The 21,486-nt window shown below is 43.0% G+C and overlaps 1 protein-coding gene across 2 annotated transcripts; it reads left to right on the top strand.

The window, feature by feature from the left end:
* The first annotated feature begins 306 nt into the window (after positions 1-306).
* PARP16 (poly(ADP-ribose) polymerase family member 16) lies at positions 307-20,757 on the top strand. 2 transcript variants are annotated; one of them, XM_087704358.1, is made up of 7 exons: positions 307-491; positions 1,199-1,405; positions 8,095-8,232; positions 10,195-10,401; positions 11,916-12,087; positions 13,533-13,674; positions 18,012-20,757. In XM_087704358.1, exons 1-7 carry the CDS (start codon positions 324-326, stop codon positions 18,151-18,153), a joined length of 1,176 nt encoding a protein of 391 aa, XP_087560484.1. In that variant the 5' UTR covers positions 307-323; the 3' UTR covers positions 18,154-20,757. The 2 variants fall into 2 exon arrangements, with proteins under 2 accessions (XP_087560484.1, XP_087560485.1); XM_087704359.1 differs by having other exon boundaries at positions 403-526.
* Positions 20,758-21,486: the final 729 nt, after the last annotated feature.

Below are 21,486 nucleotides of genomic sequence, written 5' to 3'. Positions count from 1 at the left end.
ACTTCAACTCCCAGAATTCTCCAGCCAACATAGTGGAAGCAAAAAAGGGCTTCACTTGCTGCTACTGAGCATGCTCGGAGTCAACGCGCCTTCCCCCACCGTTGGCTTTCCACTGCTGCTACTGCGCATGCCCAAGACTGCCGGGCCGTCGGGATAACCCTGTAGCGCGCAGACTCGTCGTGCGAGGGGAAGGCCGTTTAGGGCTCTCGAGAGGCTTCGGTTGGAGTTAGTACGCATGCTCCCAAAGGGGCGTGTTTCTCCAACAGCTGTTGGGGAGCGTGGCTGAGATTTACCGCGCATGCTCAGTAAGGACCTGTGGGGGAATGATCCTGGAAGGGAAGCGGTGTGCAGCTTCCAACTCGGAGCAAGTTGCTTCCCCCGGGCAAAGGCGGTGGGGTAGCCCGGAGCGTGGGGGTGGGAGAGAGAAGGGAGACCCCGGCCCTCCACAAGGGGACGAGGACCCCGGCAGGCAGCCCGCGAGGTTCGGAAAGGTAAGAAGACGCGCATCTAATCAGAGGCTTCACCGGTTGGATTTCTTCCTGCTCTCCAGTGGGGAGGGTCGCCTTCGGATGCTGATAGCCCCTCCCTGAAATGGATGAGGGTTAGGGGTGGGCACCGCCTTACCTGTTGAATGCCAACCTGTCCCTTGGCTTTTTCCTAGAAAGAGAAGGAGCCTCTGTTTAGTTGTGCTAATGGGGGGGGGAAGCGGGATAAAAACTGTCTGATGACCAGGAGGGGCTTTTCGTGGGTCCAGGAAATGTCGGGAAAGGGCTGGGCTGCCCCCCCGCATTGGTAGGGAGGGGGCTTAAATGCAGGCTGCCTTCTATGCTGACCCTTTTCTCCTCCTCCTCTTCCCTCTCCTCCTCCTCTCCCTCCCCTTCTCCTTCTCCCCTTCTCTTCCTCCACCCTCTCCCCTCCTCCTCTTCTTCTCTTTCTCCTCCTTCCTCTCCTCCTCTTCTCCTCCTCCCTCTCTTCCTCCTCTTCTTCTCCTTCTCCCCCTTCTCTTCCTCCTCCCTCTCCCCCTCCTCCTCTTCTTCTCTTCCTCCTCCCTCTCTCTTCTCCCTCTCCCGTCCTCCTCTTCTCCTCCTCTTCCTTCTCTCTATCTTCCTCCCTCTCCTCATCGTCCTCCTCTTCTTCTTTTTCTTCTTCTTCTGTTCCTCCTCCTCGGTCTCCCCATCCTCCTTCTCCTCCTTAACAGAGCCTCCTGGGGATGCCAGCACCAAGCCACAACAGTGCTGCCCCCACCGCAGAAGGGGTGCAAGAGATCATCCAGAAGGACCTCTTGGCCGCTGACCTAAAATGCAGCCTTTTTGCTTCCGCCCTGCAAAGCTACAAGAGGGACTCTGTCCTCCGGCCGTTCCCAGGACACTACTCCTCGGAGGACAGTAAAGACTTTGAGGCTCTGGTGAGTTGTCCCCACCCCTGCCAGGCAGAGATTATAGGAGGCATGGACAGGGAGGGGTCCTGAAGAGTAGAAAGGTGTGGCTCAAACCTCACAGAGCTGTTGGTCTTCTGAGCAAGGGGGAGTGGCAGGTTGGAGTCCCACTGGCCCGGTCTAAACTGGCAAGAGGCAGATGTTCAGTTAACAAGATCGAGCCTATTCCAAAATGGCCATTTTTATCGATCGTGGCGGGAAAAGTGGTTTCTGGCATGCTTGCTGAGCCCTACACTGAACCTCTGAAATTTATGTATTCATTTATTTAGAGTATTTATATGGCCACCAACTCACTCTCAGTGAAGGCAACTTACAAAAAGAAAAACTTAATATAGCCCTAGCCCTTAGACTTATATACCACTTCACGGTGCAGCCCTCTATAAGTGGTTTACAAAGTCAGCCTCTTGCCCCCAACAATCTGGGTCCTCATTTTTACCGACCACCCATCCGTCAACCAGCCACTGTTATGTTTTGCTTATGTAACATGTAAAAATTCAATTTCAATCGAACTGTGTTGTCTAGGTACAATTATTTTTAGGAAAACATAATCAAAATATTTACAATAGTATTCATCACAAGGATAAAGTGTTTCCCTGAAAATAAGACAGGGTCTTAATTTCTTTTGACCTCCAAAATAAGAACTTGGCCTTATTTTCAGGGAGGTCTTACTATTTTTGAGGTGCAGGAGGTGGCGAGCATGGTCTCCTCATGGCTGCTATGTTGCAATATTTTTGTGAAGGGCTTATTTTCAGGGAAAGGTATTCTATAATAATAATATTTACTTATTAAATGAATAAGTAAATAAATATTATTAAATAAATGTTACATTAACAAATCTCCTTTATAACAATTCTTTTTATATCCCCGTATTTCTAACTTCTGTTCTTATTATCTAACTAGTAAAATAAGTGCTGTGTAAAAATAAATAAGTTTCTTTTTTTCTCTTAATTGTAAACGTTAATCTGTCCATTTCTGCGCATTCTAAATTTTTTTTTAATTACACTCTCATCTGTTGGGATCTGTTCGTTTTTCCATTGTTGGGCAAATACAATTCTGACTGTCAATCAATAAACCACTTGATGGGCTCCATCCCACTCTGTGTTCCCAGGGCCAAAATCAGATCTTCAGGGCCTTGCAAAGTGGTGCCTCCAGTCTTCAGGTGTCAGAGTGGGGTCCAGTCTAATCTCTGCAGGAAAGCCGTTCCCAATGGAAAGGAGACACCCTAGAGAAGGCCCTTCTTCTGAGCCCTGCCAGATGTACCTCCTTAGGAGCAAGGACATGCAATATTCCTCCCTCCCATGGGTGGGCTTCAAAAATTTTAGCAAGGGAGGAGGGGGAAGTCTTGTGAACAGCATGAAAAAAATTCAGACTTTTGATTCCCTGTCTGCGGAAAGCGGAGACTTGCATTTCTTGTGGGTAGTTCACCTGCAGCTCATTTATTTTTTAAATTCTCCACCAGATTTGCAGGTTAGAGAAATTGGATGGGCACCTTTTTTGAATTTCTCAAGAAACAGGAGATCCTTCCCCATTTTTTCCAGCTATCTGTCATCTTTACTGGCAACGATGACACCACAACTGAAAAAGCCCCATGGAAGGTCGCTCCTTTCTTTTTAACATTTTCTTTTTTTTTTTCTCCTCCCAAGCCAAAACATAGGCAGTCAAAGAAGCTGCAGAAAGAGGAAATCTGGGATTAAAATTAAGGCAATTACTAAAAAATAAATCTTGGCCCATCCAGTTACTAAATATAGATTAACAGTGTTGGAAGGGACCTTGTAGGTCATCTAGTCGAATCCCGTCACCCAAGCAGGACACCCTACACCATTTCTGACAGATGGCAGTCCAGTCTCTTTGTGAAAGCCTCCAGGGATGAAGCCCCCACAACTTCTGAAGGCCACGTGACCATGAAGACATCTTTGGACAGTGCTGGCTCTTTGGCTTTGGAACGGAGATGAGCAACACCTCCTAGAGTCGGGAACAACTAGCACATATGTGCAAGGGGAACCTTTACGTTTCCTAGTTAGTTAGGGGTCTGGTTTTAGCTGGTGATCAGAGATCAGAGGGTTGGAATTTGGGTCATCTGATGTCAGAAGCCTGCCCCTTTGTCTGAGGCCAAACAGGATGAAGCGTAGTAACAATGTAAGATGTCAGCAGTTCTTCCCACTCAGAAAGGGCTGGCTGGGAAACCTTTGTGATGGCCAGAAGTGCGGGGGGGGGGGGGATGCACAGTTTGAATCCAGGGACTGATCTGCGAGGCTCTAAATGGCTCGAAGCTTCCAGTTCCTCCTCTCCGTTCTCATTAACACTTTTCTAAGAACAAATTGCCAAGCTAGTTTACCAATGAGCCATGTCCTTGAACCTTTGCCAACCAGCCTTCATCTTTTAAGTAATGATTTGAATGGCCTTCCAAGGAAATTGTTGGGCCTGCTGCTTGGAAGAGAGCCAAGGATTTCTTTGTTCCTTCAAGAAGAGCCCAGCTCAGATGGTTGGACCGATAGGGAAATTTTAGAAGTCCCTTTTCAGATGCAGGTGGTAATTTAATTGGCACCGTGCACCCTTTCAACCGTGGAGTCCCTGTGTTCCCTATTTGACTGACAGGAAGAGAAATCATTCTTGCACTCCAACAATGCTCGGGACTCAAAAGCTGGGTTAACAAAACACACATCTGTGTGCTTCCCTAAACAAATTATATAGAGGTAGTTCTTGATTAACAATTGAGCTGAATATTTCCACTGCTAAGGAAGACAGTTAATAAATTAGTTTTGCCCCATTTTTATGACTTTTCTTGCCACCGTTTTATGTGAGCCACTGCTGTTTTTAAGTTAGTAACACAGTTGTTGAATGAATCTGGCTGTCAGCGTTCCAAGTATCATGTAGAATTAAATCGGAGTCCAAGGCAAAATGATCCTTAAAATTCCAATTTAATAAACCAGACATTTTAGCACATCTGTGTAATCCCAATTCTGGAAATTACATCAGAATCCCACCCAGTTAAAAGTTCATGATCTTGTCCCCACACCCACAAATCCATCACATGGTCCAATCTTCTTCTTCCACGCTGTCATCTCCACCCAGCTGCTTCCGGTCAGATGTAAAAGTGCAGAGAGAAAAAATGACCTTGGTCTTCTAGAAAAGAATGACAACAATACATTCCACAATCCTACTCCTTTCTATTCTCCCTTCCCATCAAGTATACTAATGAAACAGCATAATGAAATAAGAGAAAGTGTGGCAGGCCAAAATTCTAAAAAGAATATAATTGCAGGCCTGACACTGGCTTCCTCATTCGATTTGACTTCTAGATTTAGAATAACTTTACTGTCACTGAATGTACACTAATCGGCATACGTTAAAATGAAATTACGTTGTATACAGCTCTCAAAGGGTCTCCACCTCTAATATAAACACAAACGTAACAAGGTAAATAGATAAACACTAAATTATTCCTGTACCTACATATATTTGCTTGTCAGAAGGCACCAAAGGTGAACACACCACCCCAGGACACTGCAACCGTTGTAAACAAGTGTCTAAATTTTGATCACCATGGAAATGCTGCAAGAGTTGTAACTGTGAAAAATGGTCATCAATCACTTTTTTCGGTATTGTAGTGACTTCAGTCCCTAAATGAATGGTTGTAAATTGAGGTTATAGTGGCTTAACAGTTCAACTAAAGCAAGGGCTGTTTTTTTAAAAATATAGTTTTATTTATATTTTTTTCTTTAACATCCAAAAGTGCTTGGTGAACAGTATATTGTCTGGGTCAATATACTTTGCATACAATTCTGATAATATTAGCATTTAAATATATATAATCATAACCTTTCAACTTCTAACAGTTGTGTATATATAGTAATTATAATATATTCTATTATATTTCAGTATAAATGCTATTTTCCCAATTTCTACTTCCTACTTTTTTCTAACACTTAATATCATAACCAAGTTTAAAAATATTCTATATCTATCATCTCTTACCCTTTTTTATTCTTTTCATTTTATTGTAAAAAAAACTATTTCAATTTTGTTTAAACATACAAGCAGAATTTTGCTTTTAATACTCCTTGTTAAACTGTTTAAACTAAAATAATAAAGCAAAATAATTTTTTAAAAAAATGAACATTAATAACCACAAATTTGGTATTTACAAACTTTTTTCTTTATGAGTTATGTACAAGACAACTGATGTTACATATTGAAAATGGTATAAAAGGAATGCATTTGCAGACAACCATATTTGAACGGGCGGAAAAACAAGAAAAAGGGAATTACAGACAGTTTTTAAACCACAATGAAGTTGGTTAAAAATGTTTGTTTTTTAAAAATCATATAATTTGCATTGGCTTTTTCCATTAACACAGTTTCAAATCTCTTGCTCTTTTTAGAATTTCAACTCTTACTAACTTTTTGATGAATCCTTCATGCTTCTCTTTTGGTATCTTGTAACACCTTTTATCATGTTCATTTAATCTAAATATTTCATCTGCTACAACATACAGTATATCTCTTTCTGTTAAATCTCTAGAGCATCCATCTGCAGTTCCCCCGTTATTTTTAGATCTTTCTCTTTATTCTTTATTCTGTTTTGAATTCTTAAAAGATATTCTATTTGTTCCCTGTTAGAAATTATTGCTATCTCTTCCATCTCTTCATCTGCAAGGGCTGTTTTTCTAGTTAAATGTCATGCACAGCTCAATCTTATCCAGGAGCAGCATGTGGAATAAGCCCGTTGGGTGTTTTATGCAGAAAAATAGGTTTACTGATGATATTTGCTAAACTTATCCAGAAGGGCAAAGATGCGTGTGGAAATTCTTTCTCAGGCTAGTTGGCCGTATGATTAGGAGATATTTGTTAATGATAAAAACAGAATTCTTGTTCTTATTACCATTTTCCTGTTGTGAGACCTGGAGGTTTGCATAACGTTTGAGTGGAGAATTCTCAGGTCTTTCATTATTAGCCTGTCACTGTGCTGATCAAACCATAATATTGGCAGGCAATCTTGCAAAAGGCCAAGCTGGTCATTTCTGGTTACTTTTTGGATGGGAAACTGCCACAGAATACCAGGGCAGAGGTTTAGATGGGGAATTGGAAGCAAAAAAAACTGGGAAATTAGCAGTGTCGATCCCCTTCCATAAGCTTCCCAAGATAATTGTCTGGATTTGGTCATGAAGCTGATGATACTTTGTTTGTTTGTCAAACATGTACAAGATAACAAGTATAAGTATAAACATGGACATGAGCACCTGAAATGAATACAAATAAATGGGGACAGTAGGACAGGGACGGAAGACATGTCGGTGCGCTTAGGCAGGCACCTTTTATGAACCTCTTAGGAATGGGGTAAGTTCCACAGTCGACAGTTTAAGGTTGAAGCTGTGGGGGTTTGGGGCTGTAACAGTGGAGTCGGGTAGAACATTCCAGGCGTTGACCACTCTGTTGCTGAAGTCGCATTTTCTGCCATCGAGTTTGAACCTTGAGTTTGTATCGATTGCCTATGTATTATGGTGGTTGAAGCTGAAGAAGTCATTGGCAGTCGTTACGTTTAAACTTATAGCCGTTAAGAAGTTGTTATGTTTAAACTTCAGAGTAAGAGGGTTTTTTGCTATATATTTTTAATCAGGGGTGTCAAACTCGATTTCATTGAGGGACGCATCAGGGCTGTTGTTGACCTGGGGTGAGTGGACTTGATGTAACTTCCCAAACTGCTGGCCTCATGTTTGCTCTTCGCATTGGGTAGACTAGGCCGAAGCCATGTTTGCTCTTCGCATTGGGTAGACTAGGCCGAAGCCATGTTTGCTCTTCACATTGTGTAGACTAGGCCGAAGCCATGTTTGCTCTTCGCATTGGGTAGACCGGGCTGAAACGGCAGTCCCGTTGGTGGGATCCGAACACATCGCAGACCGGATCTGTTCCACGGGCCTTGTGTTTGACACCTCTGTGTCATTATTGGGATTGTTTAATCTGTGTATTTTTACATGTTTCTGTGTTTTTTTGTCATATCTTTGTGTAAGAGGTTATTTTATTATATAGTTGTACCTGTACTGAAAAAAGTTAGAAGTCAATCCTCTCCTCCCCTCATTTCTCTCTTCCTCCCCTCTCCCTCTCCTCTTTTTTTTTTGTCATTTTTCAACTTTTTTTCTTTTTTGATTCCCTCCCCCAAATTGTCTCTTTTCGTTATGTTGAAATATACATACATAACACACACACACACACACAAACAAACAGACATACTGTTCTTCTAAAACATCCTATAAAAACATACACATCAATCAATCCAAATAAGATTAAAATTATACAAGAACAAAATAATAATTTCTTACTCCTAAATTGAAACATAGAGCATCATAAGCTTTATGAGCAAATCCAGACAACTCTGTTGGCAAATATACGGAAGGGGACTAACATTGCCAGCGTCCACAATTTTTAATTCAAATTCCCAATGTACAAAACAAAGAAAACAAAACAGAGAGTTACCTCAATTTGCTCATGAAGTTGAGCCCAGGAGCTGAGCTTGGCTCCCTTTATGTTTCAAAGCTGCATACCCTTGAACTGTAAGAAATATATTTTTTTATATGTTTTCTTGTTTGAACCAGTGGAGGGCTTGGAGTTGTGAAATTGTGTAGAAAAACTCTACCCATCCTTTTTCTGTGTTCCATTCTCAGCTTGCAGATACAAGTGCATTAGGGAGCTTGCAAGAATTCTTGGATTCTCCCCAAAATCCTGACCAAAGAACTTTGGAGCTGCTCCACTGGATCCTGTCTTCTAAGGCCTGGTGCATCCACTCCACCAACAAAAACAAGGTGAGAATTTTCCTGGATGGAAGGAAGACCCAACTCAAAGAAGTCAAATCAAAAGCTGTTTTGAGAGCTGAAAATTCATCTGGGAAGAGTTGAGTTGGTTGTTGTTTTTCACTATTTTATTTTGCAAAGAAACAACCACATCCTCCAAAAAAAGTATGTTGCCTTTATGACTTAGTTAAAAATTAAGCTCTGGGAGTGGGCTGTAGCCATCAGCGCCAGTTGCAGAGACAATAGCAAAAAGATTTGCATAGAGTTGATTTTAAGAAGAGAAGAGATTGGATGTTCTGTCAAGATTTGTGGCAGTGAAGATAAATGCAATAGAAAGGAAGGACCAAAAGTGCTCCTTTGTGATGGTCCATAAAGCCAGACTGTCACTCTTTTCCCTTGGAATACAATATTTGGAGTGGCGTGATGGCTCAGTGATTAAAGACACTGAGTTTGTCAGCTGGGGAATTGACAGCCTGGGTTTGAGACCCGAGCTCTGCATAATGGAGACACTCTTGGATTTCCTGCAAAAAGACTGAGCTAGGATCGTCTTAAACGGTTAGGCTGGGTTGAAACAAAATGCTTAGCTTGGCTTTGGATTTATGTCCAACTACTATAGAAGGGCGACCTAGTGCTTAAGGTGCTGGGCTTGTCGACTGGAAGGCTGGCAGTTTGAGACCCGAGTACCGCCTGATGGTTGAGCCACCTGTTTTTGTCTCAGCTCCTAGCAGTTAGAAAGCATGCAAATGCAAGTAGATAAATAGGTACCATTTCGGTAGGAAGGTAAGAGCACATAGTCATGTTTGGCCACATGACCACAGAAGTATCAATGCTGGCTCCCTTGACTAAGAAACAGAGATAAGCACCATGCCCTAGAATTGGAAAGGGCTGGACAGGAAAGGCTTTACCTTTACCTACAGTATAGGTACTCCTCAATTTATGACCAGAATTGAGTCCAAAATCTATGTTAATACGTGAGAAATTTCTTAATGGAGTTTTACCCCTTTTAATGACTTTTCTTGCCAGAGTTGTTATGTGAGTCCAGCAGTTGTTAAATTGGTCACACGGTTGTTAAATGAGTCTGGCTCCTGCATTGATTTTGCTTGTCACGAAAGGCGATCACATGATTCCTGAACACTGCAACAGTCATAAATATGAGTCAGTTGTTACATTTGTTACAGACAAATGTAAATCACATGACCATGGTCAATGGTCATGAAAAATCATCATGTCACTATTTTCAGTGTCATTGTAACTTTGAATGGTCATTAAATGAACTGTTGCAAGTCGAAGTGTACCTGTATTTGGAGCAGCGGAAAACCCAGTTGAAAAACAAGACAAACCATTAGGTGGATCTAGCTCCAGAATGGTTCCTTTTTATTTATTTATTTGGGGGGGGGGGTCATTTAAAAAAAAATTACTTTTAATTCCTTAGGACAGCTTTTCCCCACTTGGCTTGAGTTATGACCAAATCACTTTGAAGTAGCAGGGTAGTCCTCATTAATGACAATAATTGGGACCACATTTTCCATCACTGAGTGATGCAGCTAAAAAATGTGATGCCAGAATATTCCCCTGCTTAGCCGTAGCAAACCTTGCAGTCTCTGTTGCTGTCGTTTAGGAAGGATCGCGGGTTATTAAATCAGGACTTCCTTGCAACTTCCTGCTGGCTTCCCATGAGCAAAGTCAATGGGGAAGTCAGCTGGATGTTGAAAGTCCCAGGTGACATGCAAGATGTCAAAGGAACCAAAAAGGATGTCGCTGTCCTATTGTGACCATCAATCCTTGACATGTTCTACTTGAGGACCCCAATAATCACTGATACCCCCCCCTCCCAAGTTTTCAGGGGTGAGTACAGATCTGTGGCTCCTTCCTTCACGTGTAATCTGAAGACCCTGAAGCTCAGAGGGCTTAAAAGCAAGAGAGAGCGAGATCTTCCATGTAAATAACATTCCTATATTTTTAATATTTTTTCAGTATGAGAAAATCCAGGAACTGGCAGGAGCTCCCAACATGCCTGTCCCAGTGCCAGACTTCCTGTTTGAAATCACCTACTGCAAAGAAATGAATGCCAAATTTGAGGATACTCAGGCGGGGAGAGACCTCATCTATGCCTTCCATGGGAGCCGCTTGGAGAACTTCCATTCCATCATGCACAACGGGTTGCAGTGCCATTTGAACAGGGTAAGGAATGAGCTTGGTTTGCATCCAAGGAGGAGAGTAAGGAAGGTGGATCTCTCTCAGTCCAAAAGCTACAGCACCAGAACAACAGCACTTAGACTTACATACCGCTTTATAGTGCTTTTATAGCCCTCTGAGTGGTTTACGGAGTCAGCTTCTTGCCCCCAACAATCTGGGTCCTCATTTTATCCACCTCGGAAGGATGGAAGGCTGAGTCAACCTGAAGCTGGTCAGAATCAAACTCCTGGCAATAAACAGAGTTAGCCTATAATTCTGCATTCTAACCACTGCACCATCACTGGTTCTGGGACAGCATTCTCTCTGCTGTGTTAGCAAACCAGATGGCTTTTTGAGAAGATATAATGGTATGTGGGCATGACTTTGGGAAACGGGGAAGATCCATAGAATAATGGTCAGATAAAAGACAGCTTAGCCCACAGAATGACTGGAGGGGGGTAGCAAACACCTAAGAATAAACCCTCTCTACTTTCTTGGGCTGTAAAGAGGTGGATGGGAAGAGATGTACTTTCAGACTTGCAAGATTCTGTGAATGTAACCTTACAATAAAGTAGACTTAGTTCACCTTGGCATTGTCAACTGTCCAGTTGGCGAATCTAGAAAATGAAACTCCCGGGACATTATTTTACAAAGAGTATAAACTTTGTGGCACAAAGAGTATAAACAGTGGCACAGAAGAAGAGAACCCAGCTCTGAGCTTCCCATGCAAACACACTCATAGTTCATTCGCCTTTCTCCACAGACCATCCACAGTCCATTATGTCCACCAATTCCCTTCTGTTAATTTTTTTGGGGAACCAGCCGGCCACGCTGTGGCATCTCCTCTGAGTGTCCTTGAGGAGGGGCAGTTACATCTCACGAGAACCAATGATGAGTCAAGTTGCAAGCAAAGTGGAATATAGGTGAAGGTTTGAGTCAGTCTTGAGAGGCATGCTTCCTTCTTGGACTACCTTGTAAGGTTGACAGAACTTCATACGGCCTAAGGCTCTTAGTTTCTGCTGTAGAGACCTCTGGGAACTCCAGATGAGTGGGATGTTAAATCCTTACTTTAAATAAGGTGGCCAATAGGCTAGCAATTTGGAATTTCCTGGATTCCCCCACTTGCTGAAAAAGGGGCAAATCTCATTCTAAGATAAGTGGGCAACAGGCCTTGGTGTGAAGGTCTTATCTTTTCTTATATTGTTCTCCCTCCAGCAGTCTGCAGTCTCCTGGATTTCTCCACTTGCTGAAAAAGGGGCAAATTTGAAAGAGTTTTTTTTTTTTTTAAATAATCTTTTATGTTTATCCCTTTGCCGCTACAAAGCAAAGTTTCAAGAGCAAAACTAAGGGGTGGGGGAATGGAAAAAGCTCTCTGAAATAAAGGCTGCCTTATATAATAAAGGACATATGGTCACCAGAATATTAAAAGAAAGTATCCAGGAATAAAATATGGAACAATTACTAGAATTCTAGAATTCTTCTTTGGCCAAGGAGATAGAAATCTTTCTGGTATTTTTCAGACTTCCTTGTTTGGGGAAGGCACCTATCTGACCAGCGACTTAAGCCTGGCCCTCCTCTACAGTCCACACAGTCTAGGCTGGCAGCGAAGCGCGATGGGCCCAATTCTCAGCTGTGTCGCAGTTTGCGAGGTCATTGATCATCCAGATGTCAAGTGCCAAGTGAAGAAAAAAGGTGAGTCTCAGAAAGAACTTCCCCCAACTTGGAGCCCTCGATTGTACATCTCGTCTTTTTTCAGTAACTGGTTCTTCAGCTACCATTCAAAGGTACATTTGGGCTGAACAAAGGGACTTATTGGCCGTTCCTTTTGCTTAAAATGGTTGCAACATCCCAGTGGTCACTTGATCATGACCCTCACTTCTGGCTTCCTACAAGCAAAGTCAGTGGGGAAGCTGGCAGGAACATGACATCTGTAGGAAATGAGCAGGCTGAGCCCAAGGGAGGAATGAAATGTGTCACCAGTCACGAGTCCCTTCGCGGTCCTAAGAGATCTGAGTCTAGCCTGCCTTGAATTCCTTATCTATCGCCAATTTGCTTGGACCGTTAGTAGCTCAGATTCTTGCAGAGAGCTTAAGCTTGCCATAAAGCTCCATATTCATTTGAACTGCCTGGATTTCCGGATTTCCTGCATTTCACACTTAATGGAATTGGGGCAACTGAGTTGTAGCACTCACTGCTGGCTGTTCAAATCTTCCCATTCAAAATGCATGGCTTGCTTTCTCAACCTTGTCCGAGGAACCTGGCCGCCTTGTTACCCGTTGAGAGCAAGTGACTCTTGCTACATATAAACTTACGACTGCTTAACCAGAACTCGGTTTTCCAAGATCTCCCAAAGATCTTCAACCTCAAATCCTTTAAGCTTGGATTTGCACAACTCATTGACAAGGAAGGTTGAGCTGGATTCCTGCTGCCTGCATAGACATGTCTTCCCTCCCTCCTCTCTTCTGCTTGCTTGCTTCCCTCCCTCCCTCCCAATGTCAACTCTCAGTGTTGTCATGGGGACAGAATGGGGTGTGTGTGCAGCCGGTTTGGGAGGGGTGCATCTTATAGGGTAATGTGATTTATGACACAGCGAAGGAATGTGGGCAAAGTTCAGAGATAAATCAAACAAAGCAGAGGATTGACTGCGAACATATCTTGCCTAATGGTGCTCCTAATAAATGACTGGTTTTGTATTGAAAATTTGCCTTGATACTTATGAATCAATTAGGGCATTTTTAGGAAATCTCACACCCTCCTTTTCTCTTTTCCTTCTTTCCTCTTTTCCTTCCTTCTCTCTCCCTTCTGCTTGCTTGCTTCCCTCCTTTCCTCCCTGAGAATTTGGTATTTCAACATGTTGGCCAAACTGAATATAGCCATAGCCACTTGCTGATCTGAATTTAGGGGTTTGTGTGCTGAAGGTACATATGGCAGGGGCCCATCCTCCCCATCCTTTTGCAATGCTCTGCTCAGCCATGGTCTCCTATTAAGCTCTTCAAGGCTCCTCAAAAGTTTTGGACCTTCTACATAACTTGCAAGGCAGACCTTACAATCAAACCATTCTTTGCACACAAGAATCTCGGTTTCTTTTCTCAGTTTCATCCAGAATCTTACTCCCCCCCTCTCTTTTTTTTTGGCAGACTCTAAAGAAATTGACAGGAAGAGAGCCAGAGTGAAGAACAGTGAAGGGGGTGACGTCCCTCAGAAATATTTTGTAGTTACAAACAACCAGCTGATACGGGTGAAATATTTGCTAATATATTCACAGAGGCAGCACCGAAGGTGAGTGTCCCTTCCTTCCCCCCTTGAGGACTTCACTGTCCTATCAGTGAAGATACCTTTAGAGCCGGGATGGCGAACCTATGGCACGCGTGCTACAGGTGGCATGCGGAGCCATGTCACGGCACGTGTGGCGTTGCCCTGTAATCTGGCCAGTGCACATGTGCGCGCTGTCCAGCTGAATTCAGCCTTTTTTAAAGCCATTTTTCACCCTCCCCAGGCTCCAGAGGCTTTATAGGAGCCTGGGGAGGGTGAAAACAGTCTTCCCCATGCCCCAGAGCCCCTCCAGAGGCTTCAGGAGCGCAATAAAACCAGCCCTATGGGCAAACCGGAAGTTCGGGAACAGACTTCCGGTATGCTCATAGGGCCGGTTTAAGCCCTCTGGAGCCTTCAGGGACCTTCCAGAGGCTTCAGAGAAGCTTTTGAAGCCTCCGGAGGGCCTGTTTTCACCCTACCCAGGCTCCTATAAAGCCTCTGAAGCCTGGGGAGGGTGAAAAAAGCATGCAAAAAATGGGAGGGGAACACCTGTCATGCGCACTGTGGGGGTCACACATTGCATTATGGGTGCGGCATTCCTGCGCACACACCCCCTGCGCTCCACCTGCTTATGGCACACGAGCCAAAAAAGGTTCACCATAGCTGCTTTAGAGCATGTCTGAAGCTTCTCCTGTCACCATGGCTCAAAAATTCAGAAAAAGAGAATTCAGAATAAGAGAAACTGCAAAAGAGGCAGATAGCAATAGCATGTAGATTTATATACCGCTTTGCAGTGCTTTACGGCCCTCTCTAAGCGGTTTACAGAGTCAGCCTCTTGCCCCCAACAATCTGGGTGCCCATTTTACCCACCTCGGAAGGATGGACGGCTGAGTCAATCTTGAGCCAGTCAGGATTGAACCCCTGTCAGTCGGCAAAATTACCCTGGAGTACTGCTCTTAACCACTGCGCCACCAGGACTCCAACCCAGACATAAAGGCACATGAAACCCCAGTGGTGGTAGAGTTGTCATGCAGCTGAAGAAAACTGGCTGCAGAACTAAGCTTTCAAGGAATCAGGTTTCCTCTCCACATTTTAAGTCAAGCTGCTAGTTCTTATGACTGCAACGATGAAAGTATGGCCCCATGGCAGCTGTAACCTTCTGCACGAAGCTAAAGGGGGACACAAGGATAAAACATACATTGTAACAACAGGATACAGTTCGTCCTCAATTTACAACCGTTTGTTTAGTGACCAAAGTTTCAACGGCACTGAAAAAAGGGATTTATGACCATTTTTCAGAGTTATGACCATTGCAGCATCCCCATGGTTACGGGATCAAAATCCACAGCCTCGGCAATTGACTCATATTTGTGGCAGTTGCAGCCTCCCAGGGTCATGGGAACCCCTTTTGTGACCTTCTGACAAGCAAAGTCCATGAGGAAGCCAGATTAATTTAACAACCATGTTACTTAGCTGTGGTGGTGCAGTGGTTAGACGGAAGTATTGCAGGCATTCCCACTCTCAGGAGTTTGATCTTTCCTAGGGCTATAAAATGAGGACCTAGATTATTGGGGACAATTTTCTCACTAAACCGCTTAGGGCTATAAAGCACTGTCAAGTGATATATAAATGCTATCCCTCCTTCCCTCCCTCCCTTCCCAGTGGTTAGAATGCAGTATTTCAGGCTAAAACTGCCCACTGCCAGGAATTCGAGCCCGACCAGCTCAAGGTTGACTCAGCTTTCCATCCTTCCGAGGTCGGTAAAATGAGGACCCAGATTGTTGTGGGCAAGAGGCTGACTCTGTAAACTGCTTAGAGAGGTCTGTAAAAGCGCTTTGAAGCTATAAGTGCTATTGCTATCACCGTGTTTCCCCGAAAATAAAACAGGGTCTCATATTCTTTTGACCCCCAAAATAAACGCTTGGCCTTGTTTTCGGAAAGGTCTTATTATTTTTGAGCGTGGTCCCCACGTGGCTGCTGCTGTGTCATAATATTTTCAGGGAAGGGCTTATTTTAGCACATGCGCTCAAAAGCCTGATTGGGCTTATTATCCATGGAGGTCTTATTTTCAGGGAAACCGGGTACTCACTTAACAGCTGCAATGATTCACTGTGGCAAGAAAGGTTGTAAAATGGAGCAAATGTCGCTTTCTTGCTTAGCAACAGACATTTGGAGCTCAATTGCAGTGGTAAATGAAGGACTACCTGTTCACACTCTGCCCCCTTCTGTCCAATATTCTTCACAGCAGTTACAAATACAATTATAAGTTTGCTTCCTACTATTAAGGTAATCACATAGCTTTCTACAGTCTATTCTGTCTATTTCCAAACCATAAATCTTACAACATTTTTCTATTTCAAGTGAAAAAAGCCAATAAGAGGTTTCCAGGTAGCAGTAAATGTAACACTCCACTTTTCTCTGATTGAAGAAGCCAATTTAGCCATTTTAGCGAATTCTGTAACCTTGGCTTGTTGTTCCTTCAACCTAGATTACGTTGAATCTTGCCATCTTTGTACATATAATTAATCTCACTGCAGTTATCATATAAAAAAGCAAAATTCCATGACTCTTTTCCAAACCCCTCTGATTTCAACTCTATATTAATTTTTAAGCTCTTCTGGATCAGAGTCTGTATTTGGATCCAGAATTTTTCTAGCAACATGTCCATCTAAGACAGAGATCTTCAAACTTGGCAACTTTAAGACTTGTGGACTTCAACTCCCAGAATTCTCCAGGCGGCTTCCTTCCTTCCTTCCTTCCTTCCTTCCTTCCTTCCTTCCTTCCTTCCTTCCTTCCTTCCTTCCTTCCTTCCTTCCTTCCTTCTCTTAGTCCTGCTGACTGGAAATTCTAGGAGTTGAAGTCCACAAGTTTTAAAGTGGCCAAATTGGAGTCCTGCTGGGTGGGGAACTCTGGGAATTGAAGTCCACAAGTCTTAAAGTTACCAAGTTTGGGGACCCTTGATTTAAGACATAAAGGATCTTCTTTCTTTCACCTAAGGCTAAACATATACATATATAAGACACCATTTATGTCTTATACTTAACCTGTCTCCATTTTTTTCTCTGCAACAACAACCATCTCCAGTAAACTGAACTGAGAGGAAGAAAGGTTAAATTGTTCCCTAAATTGAGTTTTTACTTTATGGACTTATCAGCCAACTGCATCTTTTTCACTTGTTTTTTGGAAAAAGCCTGACATTATATTGTTTGTATAGAATTGGGAATAGAACTTCAGGCCTGAAAAATAATTCACACTTCCAAAACTTGTGGACTACATTCTTTCTCCCCAACTTGACCATTGGGCACTATCTAACAAAATGAAATTTAGTGCTGAAAAAAGGAAGGTTCTACATTTAGGCAAGGAAAATAAAATGCACATGGTTTTTGTGCATGTGGTACTTCACTCAATAGTAGTAATTGTGAGAGGGATATTGGAGTCCTAGCGAACAATTATTTAAATATGAGCCAGCCATGTGCTGCAGCTGCCAAAAAAGACAACACAGTTCTAGGCTGCATAAACAGAGGGATAGAATCAAGATCACGTAAAATGTTAATACCACTTTATAATGCCTTGGTAAGGCCACACTTGAAATACTGCATCCAGTTTTGGTCACCACGATGTAGAAAAGATGTGGAGACTCTGGAAAGAGTGCAGAGAAGAGCAATGAAGATGATTAGAGGACTGGAGGCTAAAACATAAAGAACGATTGCTGGAATTGGGTATGTCTAGTTTAATGAAAAGGAAGACTAGGGGAGATATGATAGCAGTGTTCAAATATTTGAGAGGCTGGCACAGAGAAGAGGGAGTCAAGCTATTCTTCAATGCATCTGAGTGCAGGACAAGAAGTAATGGATGGAAACTAATCAAGGAGAGAAGCAGTTTAGAACTAAGGAGAAATTTCCTGACAGAACGATTAATCAGTGGAACAACTTGCCTCTAGAAGTTGTGAATGCTCCAACACTGGAAACAGACAGTCACTTGTCTGAAATGGTATAGGGAAGTGGTGGGATGCAACCGGTACACCCCTGTACGGATGTACTGGTGCCTGCTGGGAGCACCAGGTATAGTTCCAGTACAGTGCTCTGGAGGGCCTACCCGCCCGCCCACCCTCTTACCTGTATTTGAGCCAATCGGCGCTTCTGCGCATGGAGCATACGGTGCCTGCACGACACTCTGCTGAGCAGCTGGAGTGTCGCATGCAGTAAGTATGCATGCGCGCACTGTGTGGATTCATGTTGATGCCCAGCCTCATTGCACCGGGATCCGGAACCCACCACTGGTATAGGGTCTCCTGCTTGAGCAGGGGGTTGGACTAGAAGTCCTCCAACTTCCAGCTCTGTTATTCTATTCTCTCTATCTTGTAGACTTTCCGGTCAATCGTGGCTCTCCAAACATCGTTTTGCGGTGATGATGACTCTCTACTTGCTGCTGCTGGTTATCATAGGGACTAGCAACTCGCCAGCTTTCCTCTACTACTGGAACCGAATTTTTGACTTCAAGCAATGATACTTGGTGCATCTTGGGCTACAGGGTGGAATCCGGGGTGGATGGGTGGGGGGAAGAAGACTAATGATCTTCACCAGGTGCCTTAACAGGGAGAAATGTTCAGTTTTTGTGAATCCCATCAGCCTGAAGAGCAGGACAACGTGATGGGGGTTGTGACAGGAATATTTCAGTGGCCTTAATTTTTCTGATTCCTTAGCGTTTGGGATAGATAGTTTCCAAAAAAGACTCAGCTGAGGAGAGCTGCCCCTTCCTTGGTCTGCTAAGGGGCTCACAACAAGGTCTCAGAAATGCCTTCAGAGCTGAAGAATGAAAAAACAGGGAGCATTAACCTTTAAAGAAGACACTTCATCACAATTCTGACATGCTGGTATACTTAGGCTTGTTCTGAATTCTGAGGAGATTTTGCAGGGTGAAGGATGGCAGAACAGGGAGTGTTAGCCTTTAGAGAAAACATTTCATCACAATTCTGACATGCTGCTAACAAGTTAGGCTTGTTCTTAACCCTGAGGGGATTTTGTAGGGTCTCCTTTGAAAACCACACTGTGTTTTAATACCAGTGGTGAAAGGCAGAGAGGGGGACAAACTTGCTCTCATTTAAAGTGTACCTTTGTGATGAAATGATCAGGTTGGAAACATTCATGCCATTTGAGAGCAATAATGACAATCAAGCTTTCTGGATTCCCACAACATACTTCAATCTGGCTAAGGAAGCAGAACTTTTTTGAGGTTTGCATATTAACTCAGCCCAAAGGCTGGATCTATCCAAATTGCTAGGCTTTGAAAATCTTAACACTGATGAATACTAACCATCCTGAGCATCTTGTGCTCGGCGTTTACCTGAGCTGCTTGAGTGTTGTGCAAACACACCACTGGCTGCTTAACTCCTGGTGAGGTTTGCAGAGGAACTCACACTTAGAAGATACTCCCAGGCTCAGCAACATTGAGTTGGGCAACTGTGAAGTCTCACCTTGCGCTCTTCGCACAACAACAGATTGCACCACCAATGGCTGATGCCTGATGTTGTGACCAGACTCTGTGGAGATCCCCTGCACAAAATAAAAATTGCCAAGCACTTTATCATCTGTAGGAAGGAAACAGTTGTTCTTTTGCCCGAGACACAAAATGGAAGTGGCCGTGAACTGTCCGATGCTGTTCCTCTTGCTTTCTCTTCCTCCTCTGCGTTGGTTCTTCTCTGGTTTGTGTTTCTCAACATCTAGGTTAAAAAAAGCTATGTAAATCTCCAGGGATATTGGAAGCCTGGTTTGCTCTTTGTGTGATGTCAGCTGTTTAGGGTAGACCAGATCAGGAAACACCGCCAGAAGACTAGAAGTTGGCTTTATGGAGATAGGCTGTCTTGGCAGCCTATCTCCATAAAATAGCAGTAACAGCATCTTAAAACTTGGATCGTGTTTTACTTTCCTTCCCCTTCAAACCCCCATTGATCCAGGGAAGGCCCAGGCTGGGTCTCTCTTTCAAACCACCTCCCTTCCCAGGACTTAAGGAATGTTTCAGCTCTCTTTACCCCACATAACTGTTTTGGAATATTTGCTACATGGTTCTATTCAATTGACTTCTAGACCATGTCTTATTTGCTGGTTGCCTTCACCACTAGCTCAAAAAGTCTGGAATATTTCCAGGGGTGTTTATTATTGGGGGATCCAAACGTCAAGATAGCAACTTCAACGCCATGGCTGGATTGAAGGACTTTTGATGGCATTGGAGCTGGTGCCATCTTCACCCTCCCTGTAGACACCCCTGCCTAAGCCCCTGCTACGTTCACCAAGCACAATCCCCCAAGTCACTGAGGAACTACTGGCAGATTGATTTGCATAACCTTGGTTAGACTTTGGAGCTATAACATTTAATGCAAACCCTGAAAATAGATTAATTCAGTAACTGAGATAAATGTATTAACCACAGTTAGACAGTCAAGTACCTTGATTGGGGTTTTGCGTTGGTTTGGAGAGGAGAAATGAATTATGCAAATACCATCTGCTTAGTTTACCATTCCTGCAGAATAGTGTGCCATGCTAGAAAATGGATTCATTGGGTAAATGGATAGGTATACTTGAATGCAGGTTTCAATCACATGGTTGCAGTTGCCATTTTGACTTTTTTCCATCCTCCAACATCCCTGGATCCCTCCAACATCTGTGCAAGTTGGGGGCCATGAGGTTGGGGTTCACTCCTTCCAGTTTTCCATTGATCAAGTCAAGTTAGCAACTTTCAGGCGCTACCAAAAGTGTTCTGAAAACCTCAAATCAATTTGTACAATGAGTAACAGGAGAGAAAGGTCTAATGTTTTACATACTATAGGAAACCCAACCCTTGTCTTAGCATAATGTCTGAATCAAGCCAGCATGAAAATCTGTGTGGCCAGACCAGTGAAGTCAACTGTAGACTTCATTAAAAAAATTTTTTTTCCTAAATTGCTCGTTTTTCAACAGTTTCCCTTTGTTTATCTGAACCAGGAAGATAAAAAGAACAACAGAAAAAGAAAAAGCAGACCAGGAGCAAAACAATAAGACGTAAGGGCTTCTTAAATCTGTATATATGTAAATAAAATTTTACATAAAGTTTCAATAAAGGATGACTACAATCTACGTCTCTTAAGTAACTTTCATGATAAAATTCTTTATGAAAGTGACCAGGGGTGTAACATCATTAAAAAAATGTTCACCTCTAAAAGCTGCAAGGAGCATGATGGGGATGAAACAGCCCTGTTAAGGGGCAAGAATTTTGTTCTCTTTTTCATTCAGAGGGATGTAAAAAGGTGAAACATTTAGACTACTGAATAAAGTGCTTGTTCTGGTTATTGAATTAATCCATTTGCTGGATTGTGCAAGATGTTGAACTTCTTTAATTTAGAACAAATAAAATTAACAAAAATGAAAACAATATAAACAATCTGGAAAAAAGAAACAAAAATCATATGAAATATTGCAATGGGGAATATTAAGATACAACTACCTCAGCCCTTCAACAGTAGAATTGAATGTAGACTATAAATAAGCAACGCTCCTTCTAAAAGTAGTCTAAATAACCCCCCACAAAGTAAGAAAGCTCCTTGAAGTTTTTGGGATGTCCTTTCCCAGTTGAAATGTCCTTTCCCAGTAATGATGATGAAACAATGCAAAATTCCTGTCAACTGTCCGATTAGCGAACCCAAAACAAGTAAACACACTCGGGAGCTTTGAATTCCCAAAAGTAAAACTTTATTGGATACACCATTTTGGTACTGAAGAATCAAAACCAGCTCTGGTTTTCCCACACAAATCATTGTCGAGTTAAACAATAGCTTCCCTTTCTCCTCACCCCTCACATTGTCCAAAT

The sequence above is a fragment of the Thamnophis sirtalis genome, unplaced genomic scaffold, assembly GCF_051295495.1.
Source record: "Thamnophis sirtalis isolate CommonGarterSnake01/CBP01778 unplaced genomic scaffold, rThaSir2_p1.2 scaffold_2, whole genome shotgun sequence".
NCBI classification, from domain to species: domain Eukaryota; kingdom Metazoa; phylum Chordata; class Lepidosauria; order Squamata; family Natricidae; genus Thamnophis; species Thamnophis sirtalis.
This window is presented reverse-complemented; position numbering and strand designations above follow the sequence as displayed.

Coding starts and splice junctions, on each gene's coding strand:
- PARP16 (XM_087704358.1), top strand. CDS start 324: ATGATCCTGGAAGGGAAGCGGTGTGCAGCTTCCAACTCGGAGCAAGTT. Junction 492..1,198: donor AGCCCGCGAGGTTCGGAAAG/GTAAGAAGACGC, acceptor CCTCCTTAACAG/AGCCTCCTGGGGATGCCAGC. Junction 10,402..11,915: donor TGCAGTGCCATTTGAACAGG/GTAAGGAATGAG, acceptor GGTATTTTTCAG/ACTTCCTTGTTTGGGGAAGG.